Source organism: Megachile rotundata, chromosome 4 (genome assembly GCF_050947335.1).
Source record: "Megachile rotundata isolate GNS110a chromosome 4, iyMegRotu1, whole genome shotgun sequence".
Lineage (NCBI taxonomy): Eukaryota > Metazoa > Arthropoda > Insecta > Hymenoptera > Megachilidae > Megachile > Megachile rotundata.
Window position 1 is genome coordinate 20,771,480 of NC_134986.1, and position 25,549 is coordinate 20,797,028.

A 25,549-nucleotide genomic window follows, 5' to 3' on the forward strand; every position below is an offset into this window, starting at 1 on the left:
CTCTTTCTTTTATAGCCGCACCGAGGATCAATTGGACTTTTGGATTTTACTTCCGGGTTATTTGTGATTCCCTTTATTAAATTTCCGTTACATCGAGGAGAATTTACTGTTTTCAATCGAGAGCAAATATTCCAATATTTCCAAGATATGCTTTCCTATGGTAACTAAAGAGAAGACATAGTGGCTAATTTTTATGAACTTTTGAGAGAATACGAAGACATAGGAATTTGAGATTATACCAATATGGAAATTTAGAGATCCAGGAAGGTCTACAGATATGAGAAGTTAGAGTTAAAAAATTGTTAGGTTACATACCCTATCTAAAGGAAGTCCGTTGAATATACATTGACAGAGCTGTACGATGATACCCTAGTTCTGTTAAATAAACACTTGTGGTACTTGCCCAATAACTTGCTCCACTAACATTTGTACATCGAAGTATGAAACTGCTACCACTGCAAATTGAGTCTAACGTGCTGCCATTACCTAACCGAATCTAAATATTTAAAACCAGATGTCATCACGTATTCTACCAATGAAGGCAGACCTAATAGCCTCTTTAACGAGGTCCATAAACTATCACCAAGTTCTATGAAGAATATTTGCTTTTAACACAAAACGAGTTTAATCTACGTTGTTTAGATTAATTAAGCGAAGAAACTACCGTGAAGTCGACACATTCAACAGCTCTGAATAGCAGGGTAAAGAGGAAAGTTAGTGCAGCAGCGTTCTGTCCTAGAAACTTCTTATGTATAATTTAGTATCTAAATGGTTAAAGCTTTCGGTTGAACCATAACACTTTCGTAGTACAAGGACGCAACGAAAGGGGAGAAAGAATCGCTTACGATGCGTATCTCGTGATCAACTGGTCCGTGTCGGTGATAAGATACTGGAAGTCGAAGACGATCGATTATCGGTTGGTTTCGCTGGAAGAGGCTCGCATGACTGAGATATTGTCGCGAACTTGTTGCCTCTACCGTGTAGACGTATAATTTACGAGGTCGGACGAGGTTCGTAAAAGCATTTTCCACTAGGGTTGGGCATTTATACCGTGTACGTGTGTTTGCGACCGGTAAACACCTCTGATGGCAAATAATGCTGGATTTCGAGAAGCTGATACAGGCCGGAGGGCCCTTTTTCACCTTACACAAAAATTGCCAACCGACTGGAAGAACACCCTAAACGAACCGCTTCACCCCGTATCCTTTATAGCCTTATAGCGTTAACGATGAAAAATATCTTTAGGCTTTACTCGCTTTAAGACTTAAAAAATTAAATAATTTTTAACGTGTAATTCTTGTAACGAAATGACATTCATTTGCCAAGATAGATGATTACAGTAAAGTCAAAATTACATATCTTTTGAACATGTAACTCTTGTAACGAAATGACACTTATTTGCTAAGGTGATTACAGCAAAGTTATTCCCATATGATCATTAAAAAAGACTATTGATACCGTTACTCCAGATTGCTTATTCTTTAATGAATATGCATATAACGGTTGGCAATTCCCTTAATTAAAAGCATCTTAGAAGGTGAAAAACGGCGCGGGATAATGGCCGTTTTCATTTCTTCACAAAAAGCTGGTAACGAGGCTGAAATCTTGAATTATCTGGAATTCCTTAAAAGCTTTGTCGCCGTGGCGCCTACGAGTCGGTAATTACAGTCATTGGACAAACAAAAGCGGTTCCTGGTTCTTGAACCGTGTGTGCAAAGACAAAACGAACGAATAGAAAAGTTCGTACCTGCAGAGATCAACGAATTTCGAAGCTCCATTTGACCTCACAATTTACAACTTCTGAAGTCTGTTTAAAATTATTTTTATAATTTTAACAGTTTGAAATTTTTTATTAAGATATCAATTTTGTATGAAGGCATCAATTTTGTATCAAGACATCAATTTTATATTAAGGCATCAATTTTGTGTGAAGACAGATTTTTTTTATACAAAAGCGTACATGTAATTCAATGTATATGGAATTCTTTAGGAGCAGTGTATTTATAGGGAAATACAGTGCGATGGTTGCAAGAAGAACTTCTAAAAGTTCATATTTCTTTAGTAAAAGTCAAATTAAATTGCATCAAGTTGGATCGAACCGATAGGCGTCAAGTTTGATCACGTCGAATTAGAGAGCGCCGCAACTGGATCATGTCGAATTGTACAGTATCAAAATTGGAACACGTCGAATTGAATCGTGTCAAAATAGGATTACGTCGAATTGAAACGCGCTGAAATTGAATCGCATCGAAATTGCATCGTATCGAATAGAATTATATAGAAATTGATATAGGTTCAGCTGAATGGTCTCAAAACGTGAACCGGCAGAATTGAACCGCGCATAAATTAACTTATATGGAATTGACGTGTATTAAATCTAATTCTGCCGAATTGGGTCCCCTCGAATTGAAGTGCGAAATTCAATGGCTTCGAATTAAATCACATCAAATTAAATCGCGTATTATAGATCCAACTAAAAGTTTGATGACCTGAAAAATGAATTCCTAACAACCTCTGATTCGTTCAAATTCCCAAGTTCTATAAATACCCCAAGTTCTATCGAACTACTCCAAAAAAATATGATAAAAAATAAAATGTGAGCAGATAGAAAAGGCGTAATCTTTTTTCCGTCGAAATGAATTTCCCCATGAACAGAGGGAGCGAAGATCGCGTTGTTGGCCGTAAAATCAGCGCTAAATCGACGCGACACTCTCTATCGGATAACAGTCAGGTGACTTTTTCAGCGACCCGTTAACGCCGGCATTAACGCAGTCATTGAATTTAATTAATGTCAGAGCGGTGACGCGTGCTGCCAGGGCACAATACACGAAGAGGGTTCTCGTACGTCAGTCTGATCGTCGTCCAACGAGATTGTCCGCTTTTTCTGCCGCTCTTTTTTCCTGCCCCTTCCATCCATTTTCTCCGCTGGTATCGCGAAAGATCGACGATGTGGGCTCGTTTAAATCCCGTTCCGTTTATCTCGCGGCATCCGCGATTTAAACAACATTTATTCGAGCTTTCGTGGCTGGCGGTGAACGCGAAAACGATGAGGACAGACGGCAGATAAACCAGAATACGCGTTCGTCAAATTGGCAATAAATCGTGGCAACAGCTTATCGCCGGGCCGATGTGCTACTTGATAACATGACACGCCTACCCGCATCGTTCCTTCTCTATCTCTTTTTTTTCGGATAATCTGAATATCGATCCGAGGTATATCACCCGTTTCCGCATAATTTTAACCTTTTCTCGCTACCCGCACCGGCGTAAACAACTGCAAAACGTTTCTTGAACCTACTTAATCCTACTCCGTAAAAACGTATATCTTTTTTTTAACCCTTTCTAACGACAGGATTTGGCCGGGGAATCGGGGAAAAAGGAGGATCCGAACGAGATCCTGAATCTATTTAACTTGGCTTATTTCGAGACGGCGGATTTTCAGATGCATCTGATTACGCGAAGCCGTAATGCTATCAGACCGAGTACTTTTCGCCGGTAAGACTCGCTTCCATCTGCCGTTCAATTTCCAGCCTAGGATTCGTAGCGTTATGAGAAAACGTAGTTTTAAGAAACACGACAAACCACTCTGTAATCGAGTTAATTCGTTATTCTTTCGCTCTCCGGAATCGATCGGTTTCTATCTTTGTTTCCAAATCTCCAAAATCCCCTTGAACTTTTCCTAACCACTCATTATAGTTCCATTAGAAAAATCGGCAACGGGTATCCAGATAATTTTTATTCGAAAATAATAGTAGTGCGCGGACAAAGTTTATCTAAAAATAGGTAGAACGCATTATGTAACGTACACATAGCCGTTATTGACCGTGCCGTTAAAGATCGGTGAAACTATAATTGCTAGCTACCCTAGGGAGCGATTCGTTTCCCTACAGTTAATTACAAATCGCGAACATATATATATTACCGCGTCTGATCACTGCGTTCGCTAATTACCGCAATTTGTATCAAGCACAACAGCTCTACTGAAATACGTATTACAAGGAAGAGATACGGCGGTGAAGGGAAAAAATTGATCGGTTCGAGTGCACTAGACGAAATCGTGCAGATAAATTCTCTAGGAACCAGATTAAATGTTGAACCAGCGTTTCGATGGTTTATGACGGTAATATCGGTAGAAAACGTTGATCAATAGGCGGCGTCGATGCCCGTACGGAGCTTTATGAAGCAATAAACGTGAAGATTAAAACGTGAACGCGGAGCTGGCCAGATCGCTAGGTGCTGTGAATTTTTCTTTTATTTGCTTTTCTACGTAACAAGAAATGGCGTCGATAAATCAGCTCCAGAAATATAACGTTGCACCACTCAAATTGTAGTCGTTTATTAAATAATTATAGATGCTATGTACAAACTGATTAAAAGTTTCAACCACAGAGCTGACTATAATTACTTGCTTGTTTACCTACGAGATAAACATAACACGTTATAAAATACATCGTATCGTTCGTAAAACTCTCGTGTATACATTGTGAACATTGCAAATATTTCGAGTCATTTTCAAACTAGTTTCTATTAAAAATAGTAATACCATAGCTCCTGTGAAGTTTCTATTTTTAACACACTGCAATAACCTTTAATCGCTAATAACCTTTATCTAGCCGCATAAATAAAAAAGGAGTAGATGCTCGATAAAACAATTCGGTCAGAGTTTGGAAGATAAACGAGAGACGAAGGTACAAGGGGTTTTAACTAACGAGTAGTTAAAAGAAGAATTTATAACGGCTGCAGGGGAACAAGACAGTTAGTTATCAGACCCGAAGTACTTTAATCCTGCAGCCGTACTCGTGAATATTCTCTGCTTATTTTTCTCCGACTCTTTCTTAAAGCACGTTTACTTCGTTGCTCATCTCTATGTAGGACCATGCTGTGCCAGCGCTACATCAAATTTTTAAACGCGACCGTACTCTCGACGAGGGTAGTGCGAAACAGAACCAAATGTTAACACGGGATTAAAATTTGAAACGTTTCTCTTTTACTCTACTGAACAATTCTCTGTACGCGAATATTTCAATTCTTAACGCGTTCAACGCTAATGTTACAAGCGCAACTCTAAACGTTTATATCTACGAGGTATAATTACGACCTGCATTGCTTATACGAGATGCGACGATTACGAAATGGAGCTAAAAAGGACTCATAAACAGAAAAACGGAATCCAACGTCAAGTGCTATCGGTTTTATCGGTTGTCGCATGCATCGCACTCGAAAAGTACAATCGACGCACGGCGTTATCGACGAGGTTTTCACACGGTTGCTCAGCAATTATCGCGGCTACCTATCGATCTCTAAAGTCTTGTTCCTCCAGCAAATACGTACATCGAGCCGGTTCTGTCGCCGAACACGCGTATCATTTATCTCGACGGGAAATTGCGTTACGCCTCGTATCGATCGGTTTGAAACGGCTTCACGGAATCGGGTATGCGTGTTCACCCACAGCGAATCGAGACCACGGTAGGACAAGATTAGAAAGCGTCACCTACGTTGAATGACTCTAAGCTAAAGGACGATTAGGGACCCCGTTCGAGGTCACTTTCTACGATACCGAACGATATTAACCGCTGCACCGCGATCGATTCCGCATTAAATGAGCGTGCACGATTAGGTAATGGAGATAAAGTTCTATCGTGACAAAAGGAAATACGGTCTTCTGACGATCATCTGGAATATCTTTGAGCGTCGTTTGATGCCACTATAGCGACGTTTGGTATATTGCCAGATAGAGAGGTAGGAGGTCGTACGAGGGAGATTACCATGTTGATATGCGTGCAGATATCAGTTGAAATTATAATGCGAAGAAATTACAATGCGTCGAAATTGCAAAGTGGTGAAATTTCAGTCGGTTGATGTTTCAGTGTGCTGAGATTGTGAAGGGCTAGAATTACAACGTGTCGGAATTACAGCGCGTCGAAATTCCAACGCGTCAAAATTACCACGCGTCGGAATTACAGCGCGTCGAAATTCTAACGCGTCGAAATTCCAGCGCGTCGAAATTACAACGCGTCGAAATTCTAACGCGTCGAAATTCCAGCGCGTCGAAATTACAACGCGTCGAAATTACAACGCGTCGAAATTACAGCGCGTCGAAATTCCAACGCGTCGAAATTCCAACGTGTCGAAATTCCAGCGCGTCGAAATTACAACGCGTCGAAATTACAACGCGTCGAAATTACAGCGCGTCGAAATTCCAACGTGTCGAAATTACAGTGCGTCGAAATTCCAACGCGTCCAAATTACCACGCGTCGAAATTACAGCGCATCGAAATTACAGCGCGTCGAAATTCCAACGCGTTAAAACTACCACGCGTCGAAATTCCAATGCGTCAAAATTACCACGCGTCGAAATTACAGCGCGTCGAAATTCCAACGCGTTGAAATTACAGCGCGTCGAAATTCCAACGCGTCAAAATCACCACGTGCCGAAATTACAACGCATCGAAGTTACAGCGCGTCGAAATTACAGTAGGTCAAAGTTACAACGCGTAGAGACTGCACCGCGTGAGGATTAAAACGCATCGATGTTCCATCGTCCCGAGATTTCAACGCGAGAGTACAACGCGCTAGTATTACAGCGCATAAAAATAGCTTCACGTCGATATTACATCACATAAAAGTTAAAACCGTGGCATCTCAGAAATTCTCAGCCATATCGCATCTTAATGAGAGTTAAGCGAATAAATAATCTGTAGGCGTCATTCAGCGCGTGATCGATTTCGGAAATTTTAATTGCGGAGAAATTAGCGCGCAAGATCAAACGCGAAACCTGTTAACAGGAGAGTCTCTGTTACCGACAGATGTGCAAACACTTCCTTTAATCCGTCTTTCCTTAAGCCACGAGCTTTCTCGTTAAATTCACAATATTCCTTGTTATTCTCTCTGATTGCAATCTTCCGCGTGACGCTTTGAACCGAGTCGATTTTCGAATGAAATTTTCTTCCACTTCGCACGACCGGAAAGAAAATTCTTGATGATCCGATTAAAGAGTAAATTTGTTGGCTCGCGAAATTGGGGTTATTGTAAGGCGCGATTAAAACGGGTCAGAATCGATCGATGTAATATTCGATGCGACGCGTACGATTCGTTCGGCTTTATCAGCAGAAACGCGAACATCTATCCACATATCGTAGATGGGTCAATCAGTTCTATTGGTTACGGTTCCCCTTGCGGTTCCGTTTCGTGACAGCTGTTCCAAAATTCCGACCACATCTGCACCGTCTGTAATAAAATGTTACGAACGTCCCGCCGTGACAAAATTATACTAATTTCGAAACACTGTATCTTTAGACTTCTGAATGGAATAGATAAAATATTTGAGAAGTTGTACATTTTAATTTAATTTTTTGAAAGTAAATAAAAGTTGTATGAAAATATATTTGTAACCTACACTTTGGAAAAACTGGAATAGCGTATAATTCTAAAGTCCGAAAATTTCAGAGCGTGAAAAATTCAATGAGACAAAGGTCCGCAGGTTCTAAAACCCAGAATCTAGATCCGAGAGACTAAATGTCAAAGTTTCAAAGTACCAAGGTTGTAAAATTCCACAATTCTAAAGTCCTGAAAGCCAGAAGCTGTATGAACTCCCAACCCCAAGACCCTAAACCCCAAAAATCCAAGAACCCCGAAAGAGCTGAAAGACCCAAAAGCTAGGTTCTAAACGTCGGAACGTAAAATCGTGTAAAAGTAGAACTCCCTAATGCACCTAAAACATTGAAGGCATTTAGAGTCGTGAAACAGCCACGTTCGCAACTTATATCAGCGCGCAAAGTAAAGGAAGAAAGCTCGTAATACGATACCGACACTGTAGCGTCCTCTCTATCATAATATTCTCGTCCTTTGATCACAAAAGAGCTATAACTTTTCATAGACACTGTAACGGCTGTCGTTTTCTTCTCAAAGATTCTGTTTGCGATTCTTGAAAATCATGAGAAAGTGATATTTGCACAACGAACACCGTGGCGCAAGCTGAGCAACATTTTACCGCATTTCCCTTCGGAATTCCTCTTTGCATCTCGGCTAACCGCTTCCTTCTACGAATTTTATTTTCTAGAAACACTTCGGTACAAATGATGAAAGGTCGGCATCAGTTTCGCCGCCGTTTCAGTCTGCAGCCGTCGTCGCTGAAGGAGGGTCAAGAAGATGGAACGACGAAAAACGTTAGGTAAGAAAATTATTCCCTGGAAATCGAACCCATCGCTAAATCCTCCCCATAAAGGAACATCTTTATCCTTTTCCCTGTTGTCTTCCGTCGGCCATTTTGATATCTCACCGGAGCGAATGAGAGGTTACCGGACATTCGAGCGAACTTCCTCTCGGCTGTTACTTTCATTAATTTCGAACAAATAAAGAACAAAACGTTCTCCAACAGAAGTGCGTGTTCTCGTCGAACACGAAACACATTCCGGCCTTCAACAACACCACTTTTATTTTCCTTTTCTCCGTTCTCTCTCTCGCTGTTCTTTCCGGCCAGCCTCTTGACTCGCTCTTAGACCAGGCCGAGCTTTAATTTTGCGGCTAGTCTTCGCAAAAAAGGGAAGCTCGCTCCTCGCCTTTGTGCGCTCGGTAATAACCACGTCTGACTCCTTGCGGTAATAAGCGTGGATGATTACGAAGACGAAGATACTTAGAAACAGTTGTTATCTGGTGCATGCAAAAGCACCGGAGTGCCCCGTTCTGCGAGAGATATCCAAGGGAGCAATAGCGGCTCGAAATCAGGACAACCGCTATACGAAACTGCTATTCGATAACGTGTATAGCCGGGGAAAAGGATCTTCAATGTTCATTAACGCTATTCTTTTCGACGGGCTGTCCTCTTAAATACGGGACATTCTGAGCTCCTTTGTTCGAACTGGGGCTAACTTAGGTCACCTCTTTTAATATTCGAACGATTCAATTTTTGATCCTACTGAATATTTCGTATAGATCCTACTAAATATTATTTTGAATAGCATTATGCTGAATTGTAAGCAGGTCACATTTGATGTTGCGGGTTTGCCATGTTTATTTATACTGGGTAGGTTGTAATTAGTAGTGATATAGTAGGTGGATCGTTATGCGTGTATTATGTTCTTGTATAATACATGTGTTATATAGGACATTTCAAAAATTGTACTACAGATAGAATAAATGAATAAATGTTGGCTGTGCTAAAAGGCGTTATCTGTCATTATTCTTCATATTTTTGATGCATTGACGTATAACATGACAGTACGTATAAGCAACGACATTATATAAAAGACACTGATTAATAACATCGTCTAAATATCAATCATTCGTCAAAAATTTTGTTAAATTACAAAAATGTACAACCTGTATCCAAAGAATAACTTTACTTACAGTCTACAAAAATGTTCAAATTTTTTTAAAAACGGCTATGAAAAAATGTTACTCTGCTTACTCCTACATGTAAAATCAATATCCCGTTTGAACCACGATTATTAGAACATTCTACTGACCTTCCCAGGTCTCTATCACAGGAATTCTCGATAACGAATTCTATTCGGGAGGAAAGAAGACCAGAAATTTAATTGGCATTCTAATTATAACAAACGTTTCAGAAATGAGAGATTGTCGGAATCGGACAGCGGCGGCGGAAAACAAACGGACAATTCCATACGATACAAAATCGTGGTGATGGGAGCAGCGAAGGTTGGAAAGTCGGCCATTATCAATCAGTTTCTTTACAACACCTTCACTCCCAAATACAAACGAACAGTGGAGGAGATGCATCACGGCGATTTCAACGTTTCCGGGATACACTTGACGTTGAACATCTTGGACACATCTGGATCGTACGAGTTTCCAGCTATGAGAGACCTTTCCATCAAATGCGCGGATGCTTTTATCCTCGTCTACGACGTCCATGACGCTAACACGTTCCTCGAGGTGAAAACTCTCAGATCCGAAATCCTCAGCAAGAAAGGAGCGGTGCCAATCGTGATCGTTGGCAATAAAGTCGACCTAATCGAAACGGAACAAGAGGTACGACCTACGCGCAATTCAATAAAAAAGGAACATACTTAAATTCAGAGATTAATTTGTAATTATCAAGGAGCAAATCTTTGTATGCCTCGAATAAAAAATACAGATAAATTCGTCGATTAAAGCTTACATATGAAAACATATCATTACTTTGAATATTATAAATTCTTTTATTTAAAGAAACTTTTATTCTTTCTTCAACTTTTATTCTCTTTTGAAGAAGTTAAAATCTCGAAGTTACAAACACATCAGAAAATAAAATTTTTCAAGCTAACAAACAGGTTCTGCAGGTAACTTGCAGAAGCTATGAGGGTGTTTTTCACGAAGTGTTATGTTTGTAGGTGGATACTGAAAGCACGAGAGAGCTGGTGACCACAAAGTGGAACAACGGATTCGTGGAGGTGTCGGCAAAGGAGAACCTGAACATCACGCAGGTGTTTAAAGAGCTGCTGACTCAGGCGAAGATGAAGTACAATTTGAGCCCAGAGCTACGGCGACGCCGCCGACAATCGCTACCGCCTCCGCAACATTTAAATTCCCGCAGCAGCAGCGCTCACGTTCCATCGCCCGCTCAATTGCAACATTTGCAACAGATTCGTGAGCGTTCCGAGTCCAAGAGGAATTCCTGCATTCTCTCGTAAACAGTGGCTGCTACGTTACAGCAGATCCGATAGAGAAGGGGCGAGCAAGTCGAACAGAAAGGGAGAAACTATGCTACGACGATTCTATTAGCGATTCCATTCGCTGTGATCGATCGATATTCTCGTTTCGACGTGCCTGCCTTGCACGGTCGATAGAAACCACGATCAAACGATCCTTCGGTGGATTAAACACTATCAGGGATATGTCGTAGGTGAAAGGTCGAAAGGTAGCTTTTAACCGTGGAACACGATGAATTTTTTCATTTTACGCGAACAATTGAATCGACATCGAGACAGTTCGAAGTCCTGCGCGTCGTTTAACGCGTTCAATTTCGTGATTCGATGATGAGTTTGATACCGTAATAAAGAGAAGTCGAAGGAAAAAGGAGGTAACATAATTTCGGTACAAATTGGAAAGTTTGAATCGGAAGCAACTGTAATTCGAGTACAGTAGACTCTCGTTGCCTCTTTTATGGGAAGTTCGTAACACGATAGGACCACCATTTTATGATCCCGAGATCGTCGCGCGTTAGATTTCCACGAGTTAGAGATCCAACGCGTTATGTCTTTGACGCATTGTATCGCGACCCATTGTATCGCAACGCATTGTACCGCAACGTATTGTTCCGAAACGCGTTGTACGGTTAAGCATAATATATCTCCACGGAGACACTCGCAACATCAAAGGAGAAAACTTCTTATCAACCAGATATATTGTCGACTCGAAGAATTACGCGCAGTTACTGTCCCAACCGCGGGCCATATAACAAGAGTCTATTGTAATCAGAATTATACTGTACACTACATCGCCGGGTTCCTCACGAGGTTTAACGCGTTAAATGTCCGCGAGAGACTTAACCGTAGAAATGGCCTCGAATTTTGAACTTTGACGATAAGGTTCGAATCTTCCGTCGCGCAGTCTTAATCGTACAAAGAAACGATTCGATAAATCGAAGATAAATCGATGTTTATTGTTCGACATTTCAATGTGTAATAGGACGAGTCAGAAATACTTGATGTATCTCTATTTTGTCTTCGACTAAACACGTGTCCTGAAATTCGATCAAGATGTTCTTTGTTCCTTTCAGAAATAGGGTAGAAAAAGAAACTACCGTCACCGGAATATTTTGTAACTTGTGCTAGTCGACGACGACCATTTCTGGTGATCTATCGTTTTCTTGGAGCGAAAAAGGAGACGAAAACGTAAAACAATGCAGACGAGACGTTTCTAAAAAAAAGTATAACCGAACCAAGCGATGTATACGTTAAGTTTAACTAATTTATTCCGAATTATCAAAACCATAGGGTCCCAGAATTTGCAGGCATACCAAAGTATCCTACAAAGATATCCTACTTCAGGGTTGTCTCCCACTGCCCGTTCAACATCTTATTACCTAATCCAACGTATATACAACACGCCCAAGAAACATTTTATAAATCATTACTTGACTAGTCGATCGAATGAATTTACATTTAAACAATCGCCTACGCTGTTCTTTATACATACTATATATACACACGCAATTGATTTAAAACAAAAAAAAAAAACGTAATCTTGACTAATTCAATCTATAATGTAAAGTTACGTGTAGGCAGTTTATTAACAAGTATTATTAAATATTAATATTCGTTACTTACGACGTAATACGTATATTTCGAAAGAGATAACAAAAAGTCTATCATTCTCTTACCTAACTATGAAATATCGAATTATTTGTCAATTACGATAAACGTGAACTTATTGTACACGATTGCCTTGCTCGAACCTGAGTTACCCTGAGTACAATAACGTTCAGGTGAAAATAGCATTACCACGTACAAATTCTTCTATTCGATTGCAATAGCTTTTTAAACAGCGTCATTGTACTCGACTAACGCTAAAGACAAAACGTAACAAACAAGTAGTGTGTATGTTGACATTGTACGAAATTCCATTATAGACGCGAATCTTTGCTGAAATCACGTATTATCAACTTGAACTTTGCAAACGCATTACTTGATCGTGTTAATTCAATTAATGTTAACTAGGTCCATCGATTCAACGAGGAAAACATCAATCAAGGGATCGAAACATTTAACGCGTGAATTACTTGTAACTAGATACAGATAAACTTTCGTCAGGCCACACTTTAACACGACCGTGACTATTTCTAGCGTAGCTCCGAACGAAATTCTATTGGGGACAGATTATTAGTAGTAAGCCCTTGACTTTGTATCATTGCGTTACCAGAAATTAAATAAAAGATGGATGTTATATTTAAATTCTCGAAAGTCGTTCATACCTTTCACTTCTACCCCTTATTATTTATATTATAGTTATACTTACATCTACATTATGATCTAATATAGAATTTAAAGAAATTAAAAAATTTTTAAGATACAGATATATAAACATTTGAGAACTTGAAAAGTTAAAAAATTAAATATTATTAATAGTCATGTCACTTCTTTATTTACTGTAGATAAAGTAGGAACCTTCCTCAAATACTAGTAAATTTTCCATACCTTATCAACAATAGATCAATAAGTATAGGGATATTTAGTACCATTGACAATCTGTAGTCGCTAGTAGTACACGTTTCTCAATGAACACATGTTTGTAAACGTTGACGAAGTAACCTAAAAAATGAGCCGGTGGAATTTTCGCGTTAAACTTGATTTATCCAACTTCTACAACGATGTGCGACGTTTCAGTTGGATTTTTATTGATGGTGCGAAAATGCTGAAAGTTGTACATATGAAGGAACACATTGCAAAATTACTGAACATCACAGAACCGTTTCATTTGTTGTTAAACAAGACTGAATACTTGCCACCTAATGAAGATATTCGTATTGTCAATGAGAATGAAACGATATTGTAAGTATTTTTAAAATCAGTGTGAATGAGTTTGTATTTGCATTAATACGTTGCAGAGTTTCTCCTGGGACTGAATTAGAAAATGGATTACAATTATCTACAGAAGATACAAGGATTTGTATAAAGAAAGAAAAAAGCAATAAAGTTAAACATAAACATTCTCAGACTAATATCTCACCAATAGAATTAAATACAACTGCAGTTCAAACTGTATCGGATGAAGTTTTAAACAAATCACAAAGTGGTTGGAAGGATTTATTCTTTTATACTTGAGGATTATGATTTTTTTATATTCTGTATAATACGTGAAAATTTCTGTTATCTAGAGTTTTCAGAATTTAGTGCAATATCTTTTGGAAAAGAAGATAGCGAAGCAAGCAGTATGGTAGAGTCAAAAACTACTGATGTAACTGTGATGGAAGATTTTAATATAGAACAGGTGCCCAAAAGAAAACGTGTAAGGCGTAGAAAGAAGAGGAGTGAAGAGATTCAGCAAAGTACTTCACAGGAAAAAGAAAATATACCAAAGAAACCTAAGATTATAGATTCTTGTACTATTTCCTTTGGCAAACACATTCGTTTTGACAGTGAAGAAACTACAGGAAACAAAGATGCTCCTGTCAAAGTAATGAATGGGTCTCATACAAAGACTATACAACCTACTCATGAACTTGCTAACTTACTGTCATTAGGTAAATGTTCTACTCCACTTACCTTTACCAATCCGAGGGTGAAGGAGGAGATCAAGACAGAGCCCATGCACGATGAAGAATTACAGCTTGATGCTTCTCCTGAAAACAAGAATAAAATGAGTGTAAATGAAAGACTGCAAAATGGAATAAAAGAATTGGACAAAGATATTTCCAAATGTTCAGTTATGACAACAAAACCACAACTTAAAGATGTCATAGCTTTCAAAGTAATTATTTTACTAATTCTAAATTCTAACTGACTTAATTCTAAAATTAAGTGTAATGTATTTTTATATCAAATTATTTTTCAGATGCTTAAAATTGGGTCAGATTATACACCACAAATATCAGATTTTGTTGTGGCAGAAGTAATATCTTATTGTGCTGAAACTTCTGTGTATACTTTCAAAATATTAAGTAAGTACTCTATGCAGTTTCTACATTTATCGATCTTGATTGGATTTAATTAATTATGTTTTTTATATTTGTAGAAGGTTTAACAGAAGTGCAAGTACCAGTTGGAAAATTCACAATTGTGGAGGATGAAGAAGAACATGTAATGAATGACACAATTACTGTAAATTATGCTCAAATTATAGAACCTCGACTTGTATTTAGTAATACTACCTCAGTTCCTTGTAGCAATTAATTATGTGTTAGATACTTGATGGTGCATATACAATTCAATATATATTTTTTACATATAAGTATATGAATTCAATAACTATTTATACATCAAATAAAACCTATGACTTTGAATTACTAACAATCCTTGTAAATTGTGTATAATACTGCTGTTCCGAGCGATAATTAAAATTAAAGACTTCAATTCAAATGTAAAATAATTTCATTTCTACAAAACTATTTATACCAATTTAATGTTTTAAGGACAGTATTACTCTAAAATTTGTGTTTATAATGCTCATTTTACTATAAAATTACATACCTTCGTAATAAATTAACAAACGAAAACGGTTGATATTAACTTTCACTCAATTTGAAAATAACTGTCGAATAACGAAATTAAAGCTGCTAACTTCAAGTACATTGCTGACGCTCTCTGGTGAGAAGCGAATAAACTAACACAATAGAAAAATCCTTTCCTTGATAAAATAAATGATTTTCATGTTTTAGTAAGATAAACAGAATATTCCATGTCCCATTGAGTTAATTACTTTTCAAGTAATAGATGTAATCGAATTATTATTTTTCAAATTATAAATGTATCGGTTGGGGAATCACATTATAAATACCCAGAGGATTCGTAACTTATCAGCATAGCATATCATTCGCAGAATCATTTATCATTCGCAGATAAATCTCGTCCCAAACCCAAGATTAGCACCAGGTCACAGGAGTTCACTTGAAATCAGGAAGATCGTGCGATTCATCTTCGCAGATTCTCGTGATCGTTTCAACGATTAATAATTATGCGGAGAAGAATTAAATTATAGACTTAATGGCCCTTTAGTCAAAGTCCTTTGTCGTAATCAAGCGATTAAAGGACGCGCAGAATGAACTGCTATAATTAGCCACAGGACTTCTGCACCGTTTCACTTCGTCTCTCCCTTCTGCTTGTATGCTCGAATTTGTTGATTGCTGAACTATTTTGCCCTACTATACATGCAGACATACACACTCTCTTTCCCGTATCCTATATTTCCTTTCTTTGACCAGGATTGAATGCTTCATTAGCCGTATGAGGGAAATTAACTCGATTCACGGGATTATGACTCTCAAAATTTTATAGCGATGTCATAGGGTTTGGTGATCGTACAACGGTGTTCCTTCGAGTCGTAAACGCATTACCCACGATCCGTGGCTATTAAATTCGACAAACGGAAATAAAATCAAACTCGTAAACTTTGTTTCGTTGATTACATCGGGCGTTTCAATATTCCTGTCCACACGGTAGAAGTTAGACGGCGGTAACGTCGACAAATTAAAACATTACACCCTCGGATCACAATTTCTGTACTTTTATTTTAGGTCGAATCATCGGGGAATTTATCAGAGATCAAGTACCATATGGGAAACTGCTGAAAGACTGATGAGACTTTCAAAATGATGAATGTGTTTCGAAGACTAACTTTGTTTTCACGATCGAGAGACTTACAAAGAATAATGTCCCGAAAAGTTGTCAGCGAAGCAATTTTGTGACACCGAAGAAATTGTTCCAAGATGATTTCGATTATTCTTCTGTTGATGTTAACCGAGAACTTAGTTAATATAAATTACCTTGACAATCCACTGCATGTAAACTTTGACATATATTTCCAAGATCTTTCCACTCGATTTTAGATGTAATTTGTCTTCCGACCAGTCTGTCGAACGATACACGCTACGATGGTTTTTCCGTTTTAAAATGTGCACCATGGTGTAACAATCTTTTACAAATGTTTGCATCGACCGAATAACGGAATCCTGGTAATCCGGACGTGAATAATTCACGAGATAAAGCGGAAGAGTAAATCCGCATCTGCAGTGGCTCTTGCAGGTCCATCCCTGCAAGACGATGAATTTACTTCTGCGCTTCGAGAGTGAATAATTCATCGTCAAATCGAGAACGGAGTATATCGCTAACGCGTAATCTCGAACTTCGTGCCTTACGAGTATATTTCTGTAAACACATCGGTCTCCAATGCGATTTAAACTTCTCATTTTCCTTACTTCTCCCGCCTCTTCGCGGTAACGTCAAGTTTCGAAGTTACCAACAAATTATATTCACAATATTCGTAACTATAAACGTAATGGACATTTTCCCGAGATACTTTCCACCGAGGAGGTTCGATAGAGAGGAACGTGGGAGATGAACGTCTCGCGTAACAACCGAGGGAAAATAAACACCTTTAAGAATCTTCCATTTCACAGTACGAAAGTTTCGCGAAGGGTTGGCTCTTCGTCTTGGTCAGGATTTTGACTCGAGATCTTCTCGAGAAGCATAAACAACGGCCCGTATAAATTTCAAGCATAGAAGTTTACGCAGGAGGCAGGTAAAGTCAAGCCGGAAAAGTGGCATAAAAACGGCGAAGTGGCTCGTAAATCGAAATGAATATTACTGTAAGGCGTTATTGGCATTGCATCAAGCTCTTATGCTTATGGACAACGCTTATCCATTGTCGTTACTCTATTCGATAAAAAGAAAAATACGCGTTCGAAATGCTTTAAAATCTCGGTCAACATTGGGGTAAATAGGATTTTTATACGGGGAGTCCTATCGGAGGTTATATCATCCACGCATTATATCATCCGACGTTAAATCGCCGCGCGTTATATCTCGTTCGGGGGTGCCACCCCTTGACTCTCCGTAGTTAGTCATCTAACATCGAGAAATTCTCTACTTCCTCTATTTTGTCTCCTATTCGAAACAAATGGTCGACCCGCAAAAAAGTTCTGCAGCAAATGAATCGATAGCGGAGGCTCGGGTCATAGTTATAAATACTCCGCGAATCTGCTCGTAAAAAAGTAATTAACAAATGGAAGGAAGGGAGATTCGCGAGTTCTTTGCGATTGGAACTACCAGGAATTGCAATTGTATACTACGGTACTCGTGCATTTTAGCGCGTTCGTTAAAGAGATATCTCGATCAGTCTTGCGTGGATATTTGTCTATGAAAAAGTTTGGGACAAAAACAAATTTATGGCACACGAGTGTTATAGCGCGTTGAAAGCAACGCGATAAATCGGCGAATCTGCAAATGGAAGACGATGAATCTCGTCGAAGAGTGGACGAGGACTGTAAAGTCGAATTGTAGTAGTTCCGCTCGATATATAGCGCGACGCGTTGCATCGCTGTGCAAACTGCGCTTCGACTACTGGCGCTGACGCTTGTTTCTGAAAAATTTTCTGTAATTCTGTGCAAGCGTACGTGATTAACGGAAAAGCAATTAATTTGCGCGTTGGTAATCACAAGAGTAATTACGGTGCAGCGTTGGGAAAAATAAAAACAGTGTTTTGTTAGATAAAGACAAAGTTAAGTCTTTTAGAAATAGCGATTTTGAAAAAACGATTCAGGTCGAATCGTTTTCTTTTTAGGACAGAAGAAGGACAACAATGGTACGAACAATTAGCAAAGTAGCGTTCCAGGTTCCTGCAGTTATCCCAGGAAATAAATGAACGGGGTTCTCAGGTAAGCTTCGTCTGAATAATTGCAGGAGCAAGGACAAGGATAAAGTAACGCAGCTAGGTTCAACCTTCGAATATCCGATCAGAAAGCCGAGACTCAGGATCTTGAATCATTCTGGCCGTCTTGAAGCGTTCTCTCGACATTTGTCGTATATCAAGCCGGTAAATTTTCTTCCGAGATAACGTCGGCTCCAAAGATAAATTCTTATTCCGACAGCAATGTTCTGCTTCGATAGTTACGTCAGGCGTGTCGTTCCTCTTTTCGCTTTTACGACATCAAACTCCCTATCACCGTTATCCTTGAAGCTTAAAAATAAAAAAAGAATAAAATTAAGTCGTAATGTCGGCCAACGAACGATCGAAGTCGTTTTAAAGAAGCTGAGAACGTTCCTCCTCGAAATTTCCCTGCGAGGCGTCTGTCGTTCGCGGCTCTATTTACTTAACTACGTGACGGCAACCCGTCACGAGTAAATCTAATTTAACGGCCCATTAAATTGATCGATCCTATTGCGAAATCTTGTCGTCGAGGTGGCTAATTTTAGCAGGGTCGTTCTAACCCCGTACGAATTAGGCGATTCAAACACCGACGCTTTAACCTCTGCCGTACGACTGCCAGATACGTGGAAAAGTTACCCGGAATCATCTTGACAACACGTTTCAAGGTCAAGGACATAGTTCTCTATTTTAAATAATTACCTTCTAATTAGGCAACTAGTCTTGTCGACGATATAACGAGAGACTACTGTATCTAATCGTGCGTAAGTGATTCGTCTGCTTAGGAGACGAAGTTTATTCATAACGAATTTCTACGTCTGTTTAATTCTTGAGAGTATCGAAGTTCCTGCGCCGGTGTTGGAATTTACACCCAACCGGTAACGCGATATAACAATGCAGAAGTTTTGTAGCGAACAGGTAATTTAATCTGGCTACACTCGAAACAAGGTATTACGATATTGTTCCACACACGTTTCCCGCTTGGAATTCGTTATATTACTCTTCGCAATTCCAATTTCTCGTTGGTTGATAAACTTCACCTCCGGTAGACGGCGTTTCTATTATTCCATGGAAGCTCGGATTACGTTGTGCATTTAATAATTAAACTTACATCGCGACTGTCGTGTCCAATATATTTTCGTGAAACGCTTCCGAAGCGCTAGGAGCAATCTACAAAGAAAGTGTGACCATTTTTGTATAAGAACGCCATAAAAGGAACGGTCCCGAACGGGCTATAAACACAGAGGAAAAAAGAAAATTAAGGAGATTGAGCTGCTAGGTGTGGCCGCAGTATCGCGATCGTAAAAGAAATTTTCGCTACTACTTTATAGATGGTAATCTTGAAAATTGGCGCGTCCCCTTCCCAGTTATTTACGTTAACCGTTATTGTTACTCTTGCTCTCTATGCAACGTTACAAGCCATTAAAGACCAGAACGAAGTCTCGAGATCGAGCAACGGGACGGTGAAACGAGCCCAGAAACTATTTCAGGTAATATCTTGGTGGAAAACACTGCTCCCTTGAGATTATTGTTCCACCGTCACCAAGAGTTGCTTCCAAACCCGTAGCCGGATCAACGGAGGGGAGGTCTGGAAGGTTAGATTTTCGCGTGACAGTAAGTCATGACATTTAATCAGGGCCGGATTAAGGTATGCAGATACCCCGAATTCTGAAAGATTATGAGACTCTACATGTTCAGATTTTACTCGTCAGTTCAAATTTTAAAGTTCAAGAATACATATTTTTTAATGTTCCTTTTAGCTTTTAGATAGAATAGTAGAATGAACAACAGAATTTAAAATATGGATAATTTCTGTTTTTTGAGTTTTAATATCTGTAATGATGTTGTGAGAATTATCTATGGAGGGTGTAACTTTTATGTGGACTTCTGTTGAATGACACATATGTTTACTTCAAAATAATTTTCAAATTTTCATACTTATGAATTTATAAATTTTTTAAATTTCCATGTTGTTAGGTGAAATATGTAAATTTAAGAATTTTTGTATCTTGAAATTTCTAGATCAAATTTACAAATTTCCATATTTATTGTCTTCGAATCCCAACGTCTCCAAATTATGTTTTCAAATTCGAAAGCTTTCAGATACTTAGACTTTCACGTACCTAGACCTTTAACTTTCTACATGCACAGTCCAACATCCAAAATTCCCAAAATCCCAAGGTATCCAATATCCTACGTCTCCAAAACTTCCTCAACTTCAGATCCTCAAAAATCCCCATATACTAGCAGGAGTTATTATATTTTTTCTGGGGTAGTGAAGTTGCGTAGTGAAGGGAGGTCAGAGCATTACAACGTGAAAAGCGACATTTATTATCAGGTGGAAAAGCAAGGTTCGAAAGCGGCCATCAAACAGGAAGATTTCCCCACGAGGAGCGCGGTGGGCAGCGTCGGAAAGACGAAGAGGAGGAAGAAGAAAAGGCAAGAGTCTGGCTTTAATTTAATCGGACGAGTGGAGTTGAAGTGGCGTCGGGGCGCCCTGCGCAGCCGCCGTACGTTCCTGGACCACCGACCGCTAGTAGCTACACGGCGACGTCGGTATTGTAGTTGTAGTGGTGTTGTTCGTTGTCGTCGCGACGCCCAGTGACCGTGCCGCCCGCGTTTCTTGAGCAGTACGCGTCCACACGTCGCGACGATACGGCTCCTCTTCCTCGGGAGCACGTTTCCCTCGCGTGCACCGATTTCGAGCCCCGTGCGCGGTATTCCTGTGCACGTTACTTCCTCAGTCCGGAGTCGTGGTTCTTCCTTCGAAGTTGACGTTTGAAGCATGTCGCCGACGCGGGTCGCTCGCTGCTCGTCGCTCGAGGGGTGATTTTCAAACAGGTAACGGTGAAACGTGTTCCGTTCGATTATGCTCGATCGCGAAAATTACATTTAGCGGGTCAGGTGGGATCACGAGGTTGTCGCATTTCCGAGGGATCGAGGTCGAATCTGGTATCGAGAATTCCGAGGGGGCGTATAAATTTTTTCGCGAGCTCGTTAACGCTGCCGCTCCAACAGGTCGTCGACAGGCGGCGTTAAGCGCCGCGACGAACTCGTAAAACGCGTTTCGTCGGTTCGATAGCGAGTCCCGTTGGAACGCGTGTGCGAGCCATGACATCAATTTTTTCTCTCCCCCTGTCTATCGGGACCGCTCCGAAAATATACAGGGATTCTATGGCCGACAGACACGCCGCTGTAAACCACCAAACACCGCGTTTATTTATGCGACATACGACGTTCCGAGGAAATTATACCGGCAGTAAGAAAGAAATACGCGCGTGAATAATTCATACGACTATGCTTGAACATTTTGCGACATTCGCCGTATAAATATTGTACATCGTAAGTGGCCGGTTCGAGTCTTTTACCCTCTTCAGCTGCTTGCATTTAAGTCGAATTCATATTTCATAGATACAACTGTTGAAGTAACTTTGCTTAAAACCTCTCATCATACAGTACATCGATGCAAAGTAAAATACTCAAATATATCACACACAAAGAATAAATCTTCGTCTTGCCAGTCATTGAACTATTTACACTAAACTGCAATTCCCTCTTTCCTAAAATTTTCCGAAATTGTACCGCAAATTATAATCAAAACAGTGTCCTCGCGATGTAATTAAAACTGTATCTCCGCAAATGTTTTCCCACGCGGGTAAATAGTACGTGTTATGACTTTGAATGCAATTATCTTCATTCTGGTGTAATGAAATCTTTTAAAATTTCATTAGCGTTTACAACCCAGTTAAATTTGAAAAAAATTTCGCAATAAAGTGTATTTACGATACAATCACCTGAACAGCCTCCCCGTTTCAAATTAGACTTGGAAGAAAACTTGAAGCATGTCCGTTGTTTCGAGAGATCGATACTCGGTTGAAAATCATGTACCAACACCATGATACTCCGTAGAAATTCTCCTCGTTGCGAGGTTCCTGAGAAGGACAACCCACGACCATTCCTTTCCTCCAGGACAACGATTACGTTGGGGTGTATCGACACTAGGGTTCCACGTGTCTCGAGCCCGAATTTTTTTACGTTTGTTTATACGCTGTCGATAGATTTGACAAACATTACTTGTAAATTATTGTCTTTATCAAGCAATCTTTATTAATCTATGAATGCTGTTTTTTTACTTATACAGTAAAATGCATCTTTTCTCTAGGGGTTCTTGTTAGTAGTCAGTGTGATTAATATTGCACATATTTTCTGCATTTCCGTTTTAATTTCATATATGGCAGAAATTTCAGGAAAAATTAATTCCGCGAATTCCATTGCCACGTGGACTGTCAGCGAAAATTCACGTATATGACAGTCGTTACATACGAATCAATAACAATCAAGGGTTCATTAATTGACGTCAAATTAAGAACGAACGGAAAAGTCTGTGTCAAAAATATTCATAAAATTTTTTAAAAATCACATTTTCAGCTCCCAGATAGAATCACAGTTCCTCTAATTTAAGCAGATATTCGAAACGAAATGTAATTATGCGCTCGTAAAAAGTAACAATGGATTTGAAATAATTACGCAAAAAAATCGTTCTCTTCCTAACTTCGCAAAAAAGATTTCTGACGAGGTACGCTGTTCAGCATAATATTTGAAAGCTCCCGGGCTTTCTCGAATTTCGCGTTGCTGTTTTCTTTTAATTCGACGCGTACAGTACCGGAAACAAAGGAAACTGCGACGGGAATGTTTCGGGATGCAAACACGCCTCGAAGGTAAAAAAAAGGTTCGACCTTGCTCGATACCTCTTTTCGTGGTGTCGTAGGGGAAACATGCACACTGCTCGTCCATTTTCCGTTGACAGCGTTTTCTGGGTCGTTTGTTATTGTATTTGCGGCGCGAGTCTTGTATCGCTCCGCGATTTTTCCACGCTATTCCTTTTTTTTCACCCTATTGGCTGCGTACAGGCACGACTTCCTCGAAGCCATGCGTTTGCCACGTCGTTGGACACACGTGTGCGTGTGTGTCACGCGTGTGCGTGCGACGGACGTTGTTTCCAACATTCGGTTCGTGTCGCCAGGGCAAATTAGATCAACGTCTATAAAACGCACCAGCTCGTTCTCTCCACAGGAAGCTGCCGTGTCAGCGCTGTGGAAACAGCACGCAAACACCTTGTTGCGACATGATAAACGTATGTTTACGCTGCCTCAAACATTTCGACGTTCTAATCCATCCATCTTTCACGCTGACTCAAAGAACCCTCTATCGGAATAACTATAATAAATTTTCTTTTCTAGTTGACGGACGGGTAATACCGTAAGCTTCAATTTAACCCGTTCTTGGGATCCATGGCTGGTTGGGGCATTAATCTCCCCACGGGCTATCTTTTCACGGCTAGGAAATTATTCCTGTTTTCGGTGCATATTTTATTCTGTCATGAATATAAAATACATCTCGAAAGAATTTATTTTGTGTTGTTATTAATAAGAATTAACTTATGTTGTCCTCTATATATTTTTAAGTATTCTCAACGAGATTGAACTCGATTAATTGTAACATATCTACAAAAATTCTAATCTAATCTAATTTGTTGATTAATGCTCTACATTTACAAAATAAGTGAGGTGAACATTTTAAAATGAAAGGATTAATTTCTATTATATATTCGGAACTTTAGTTGAGTAATTCTGTCAGAATTAGTTCGGAAACGTTAAGCGGTAGAAAACTTCTGTAGAAACTTGCAAATAGAAAGAAAGGATCCTGTTCGTTGAAAGGCAATTTATTCATGGAGGAAGAAGGGAAACAAAAGTACAGGATATTTCGTCAGAATTAAGTAAATATTCATCTTAGTTTAACTTGTCGTTGCTTCCAATTAATCAAGGGTAACGCGTGCGTGTGCCAATCACAGGGGGCTGGTATCGATCGGTAAAAGTATCTATAAATTACGTAATACGCTCTAGAGCACGGTCCAGTGCCGCTATTATGGAACAAATCGATGACGAAGCTGATTGCTGAACCGACTGGAAAGTAAAAGAACCAATGGAGAAATCGTTACCATACAAATATGCTTTCAAGTCGCACCATTCGAACCCTAGCTAACAGTTCATAAATCTTACCTTTTATTTGCTTTGAAACGACTGTGCTGCTTGTTTCTTCGCAATTAATCGCTGGAATGCGAGTACACTCCAGTGCAACGTACTCTTTTCAACACTAACGTATTTTAAAAATTGTTAAACTCTCAAGTTTCCACAACTTTGGACTTTCAGATTTTTAAGTTATTCGAATTCAAGCATTTAATTCTCTAGATCCTCAAATTCTTGGATTACTAAATTTGTATGTTTCTCTAAATCCCCAAACGAGAGTTTCACGTTCTCTAATAAAGTCATATTTGTTCTAGACTGTACACACGTTGAAAGAAGGAAACATGTTACATACGTAGCATGTTACCGATTTTATCAAAGACCCTTGTTAGATCTCACTAGCAGATAGCCTGTCGTTACATTGCTACCTTTAAATGAACTTATCCTTCGGGCACGATTTTTTGAAGGTTAGATGAAATGATTGAACCTTTGTATGTAATTATGCATTGCACCTTTTGATCTGCAACATCATGAATTCATAAAAAGTTTGTAATGTAAACAATGATAAAGGTGACCTTTCGACGAATTTAGAGGTTGAATTCTAGCAGAATATACGTGGAGAACATATTGACATTTAACTTTATAATTTCGTGAACATATTACATTACCAAGAATCCTGTAGAACCCTGTGGATGGCAATATAATGAAAGTCTACTGTACATAGAACGTGGGTTACGTGGGGAAGCATCGCGCAACGGGGATTTCACGACGCTGTCACGAGCCTTACGTAACTCGTCGAACGTTTAATAATTTCGCTTCGACAACAACGCGATCCTTAAATATCTTCGCAGGCGTAGGCACAGAATACGCCTCTTCCTTCGCGAACGGAAACGCGTCAAACGTCAGAGCGTCGAACAACGATCCGTGGGTCCATGGTTTCCGACAACCACGACGCGATGGAACTCGAACTCGTTTAGATAAATATGCATCAAGTTGTCGGAGGTGTCGTACCAGGCATGATCGATCGGCGTTGCCGCGTGTCACGTCGAAACCCATCGTAATTATAGTCATAAATTTTGCCACGTCGTACCAGTCGGAGTTAAGGTGCGTTAACCGCTTCTATAATTAGAGAAACATCCGAGACGGCCTCGTTTCCTTCACCATTTTCCCGTCACGGATCACTGCCTTACCGAACGACGGATCCTCTTCGAAGGAAGCTTACGAAC

General features: G+C 39.5%; 3 protein-coding genes across 3 annotated transcripts in view; all 3 read left to right on the top strand.

Annotated features, from left to right (window-relative positions):
* The window catches only part of LOC100876326 (ras-related protein Rap-2a), a 30,007-nt gene extending 17,114 nt beyond the window's left edge, over positions 1-12,893 (top strand). The window contains exons 2-4 of the mRNA XM_003706465.3: positions 8,060-8,170; positions 9,567-9,990; positions 10,332-12,893. Coding sequence (XP_003706513.1) covers positions 8,076-8,170; positions 9,567-9,990; positions 10,332-10,631 — 819 coding nt within the window. The 5' untranslated portion in view covers positions 8,060-8,075 and the 3' untranslated portion in view covers positions 10,632-12,893. The remainder of the gene's footprint in view (positions 1-8,059; positions 8,171-9,566; positions 9,991-10,331) is intronic.
* A 303-nt stretch (positions 12,894-13,196) lies between these two features.
* LOC100877110 (uncharacterized) lies at positions 13,197-14,951 on the top strand. The gene is made up of 5 exons (XM_003706472.3): positions 13,197-13,490; positions 13,547-13,734; positions 13,817-14,409; positions 14,494-14,599; positions 14,674-14,951. Exons 1-5 carry the CDS (start codon positions 13,258-13,260, stop codon positions 14,829-14,831), a joined length of 1,278 nt encoding a protein of 425 aa, XP_003706520.2. The 5' UTR covers positions 13,197-13,257; the 3' UTR covers positions 14,832-14,951.
* A 5,922-nt stretch (positions 14,952-20,873) lies between these two features.
* The window catches only part of LOC100876999 (somatostatin receptor type 2), a 66,247-nt gene continuing 61,571 nt past the window's right edge, over positions 20,874-25,549 (top strand). Inside the window, exon 1 of the mRNA XM_076530553.1 lies at positions 20,874-21,141. The gene's annotated coding sequence lies outside the window, so the exon portion shown is untranslated. The remainder of the gene's footprint in view (positions 21,142-25,549) is intronic.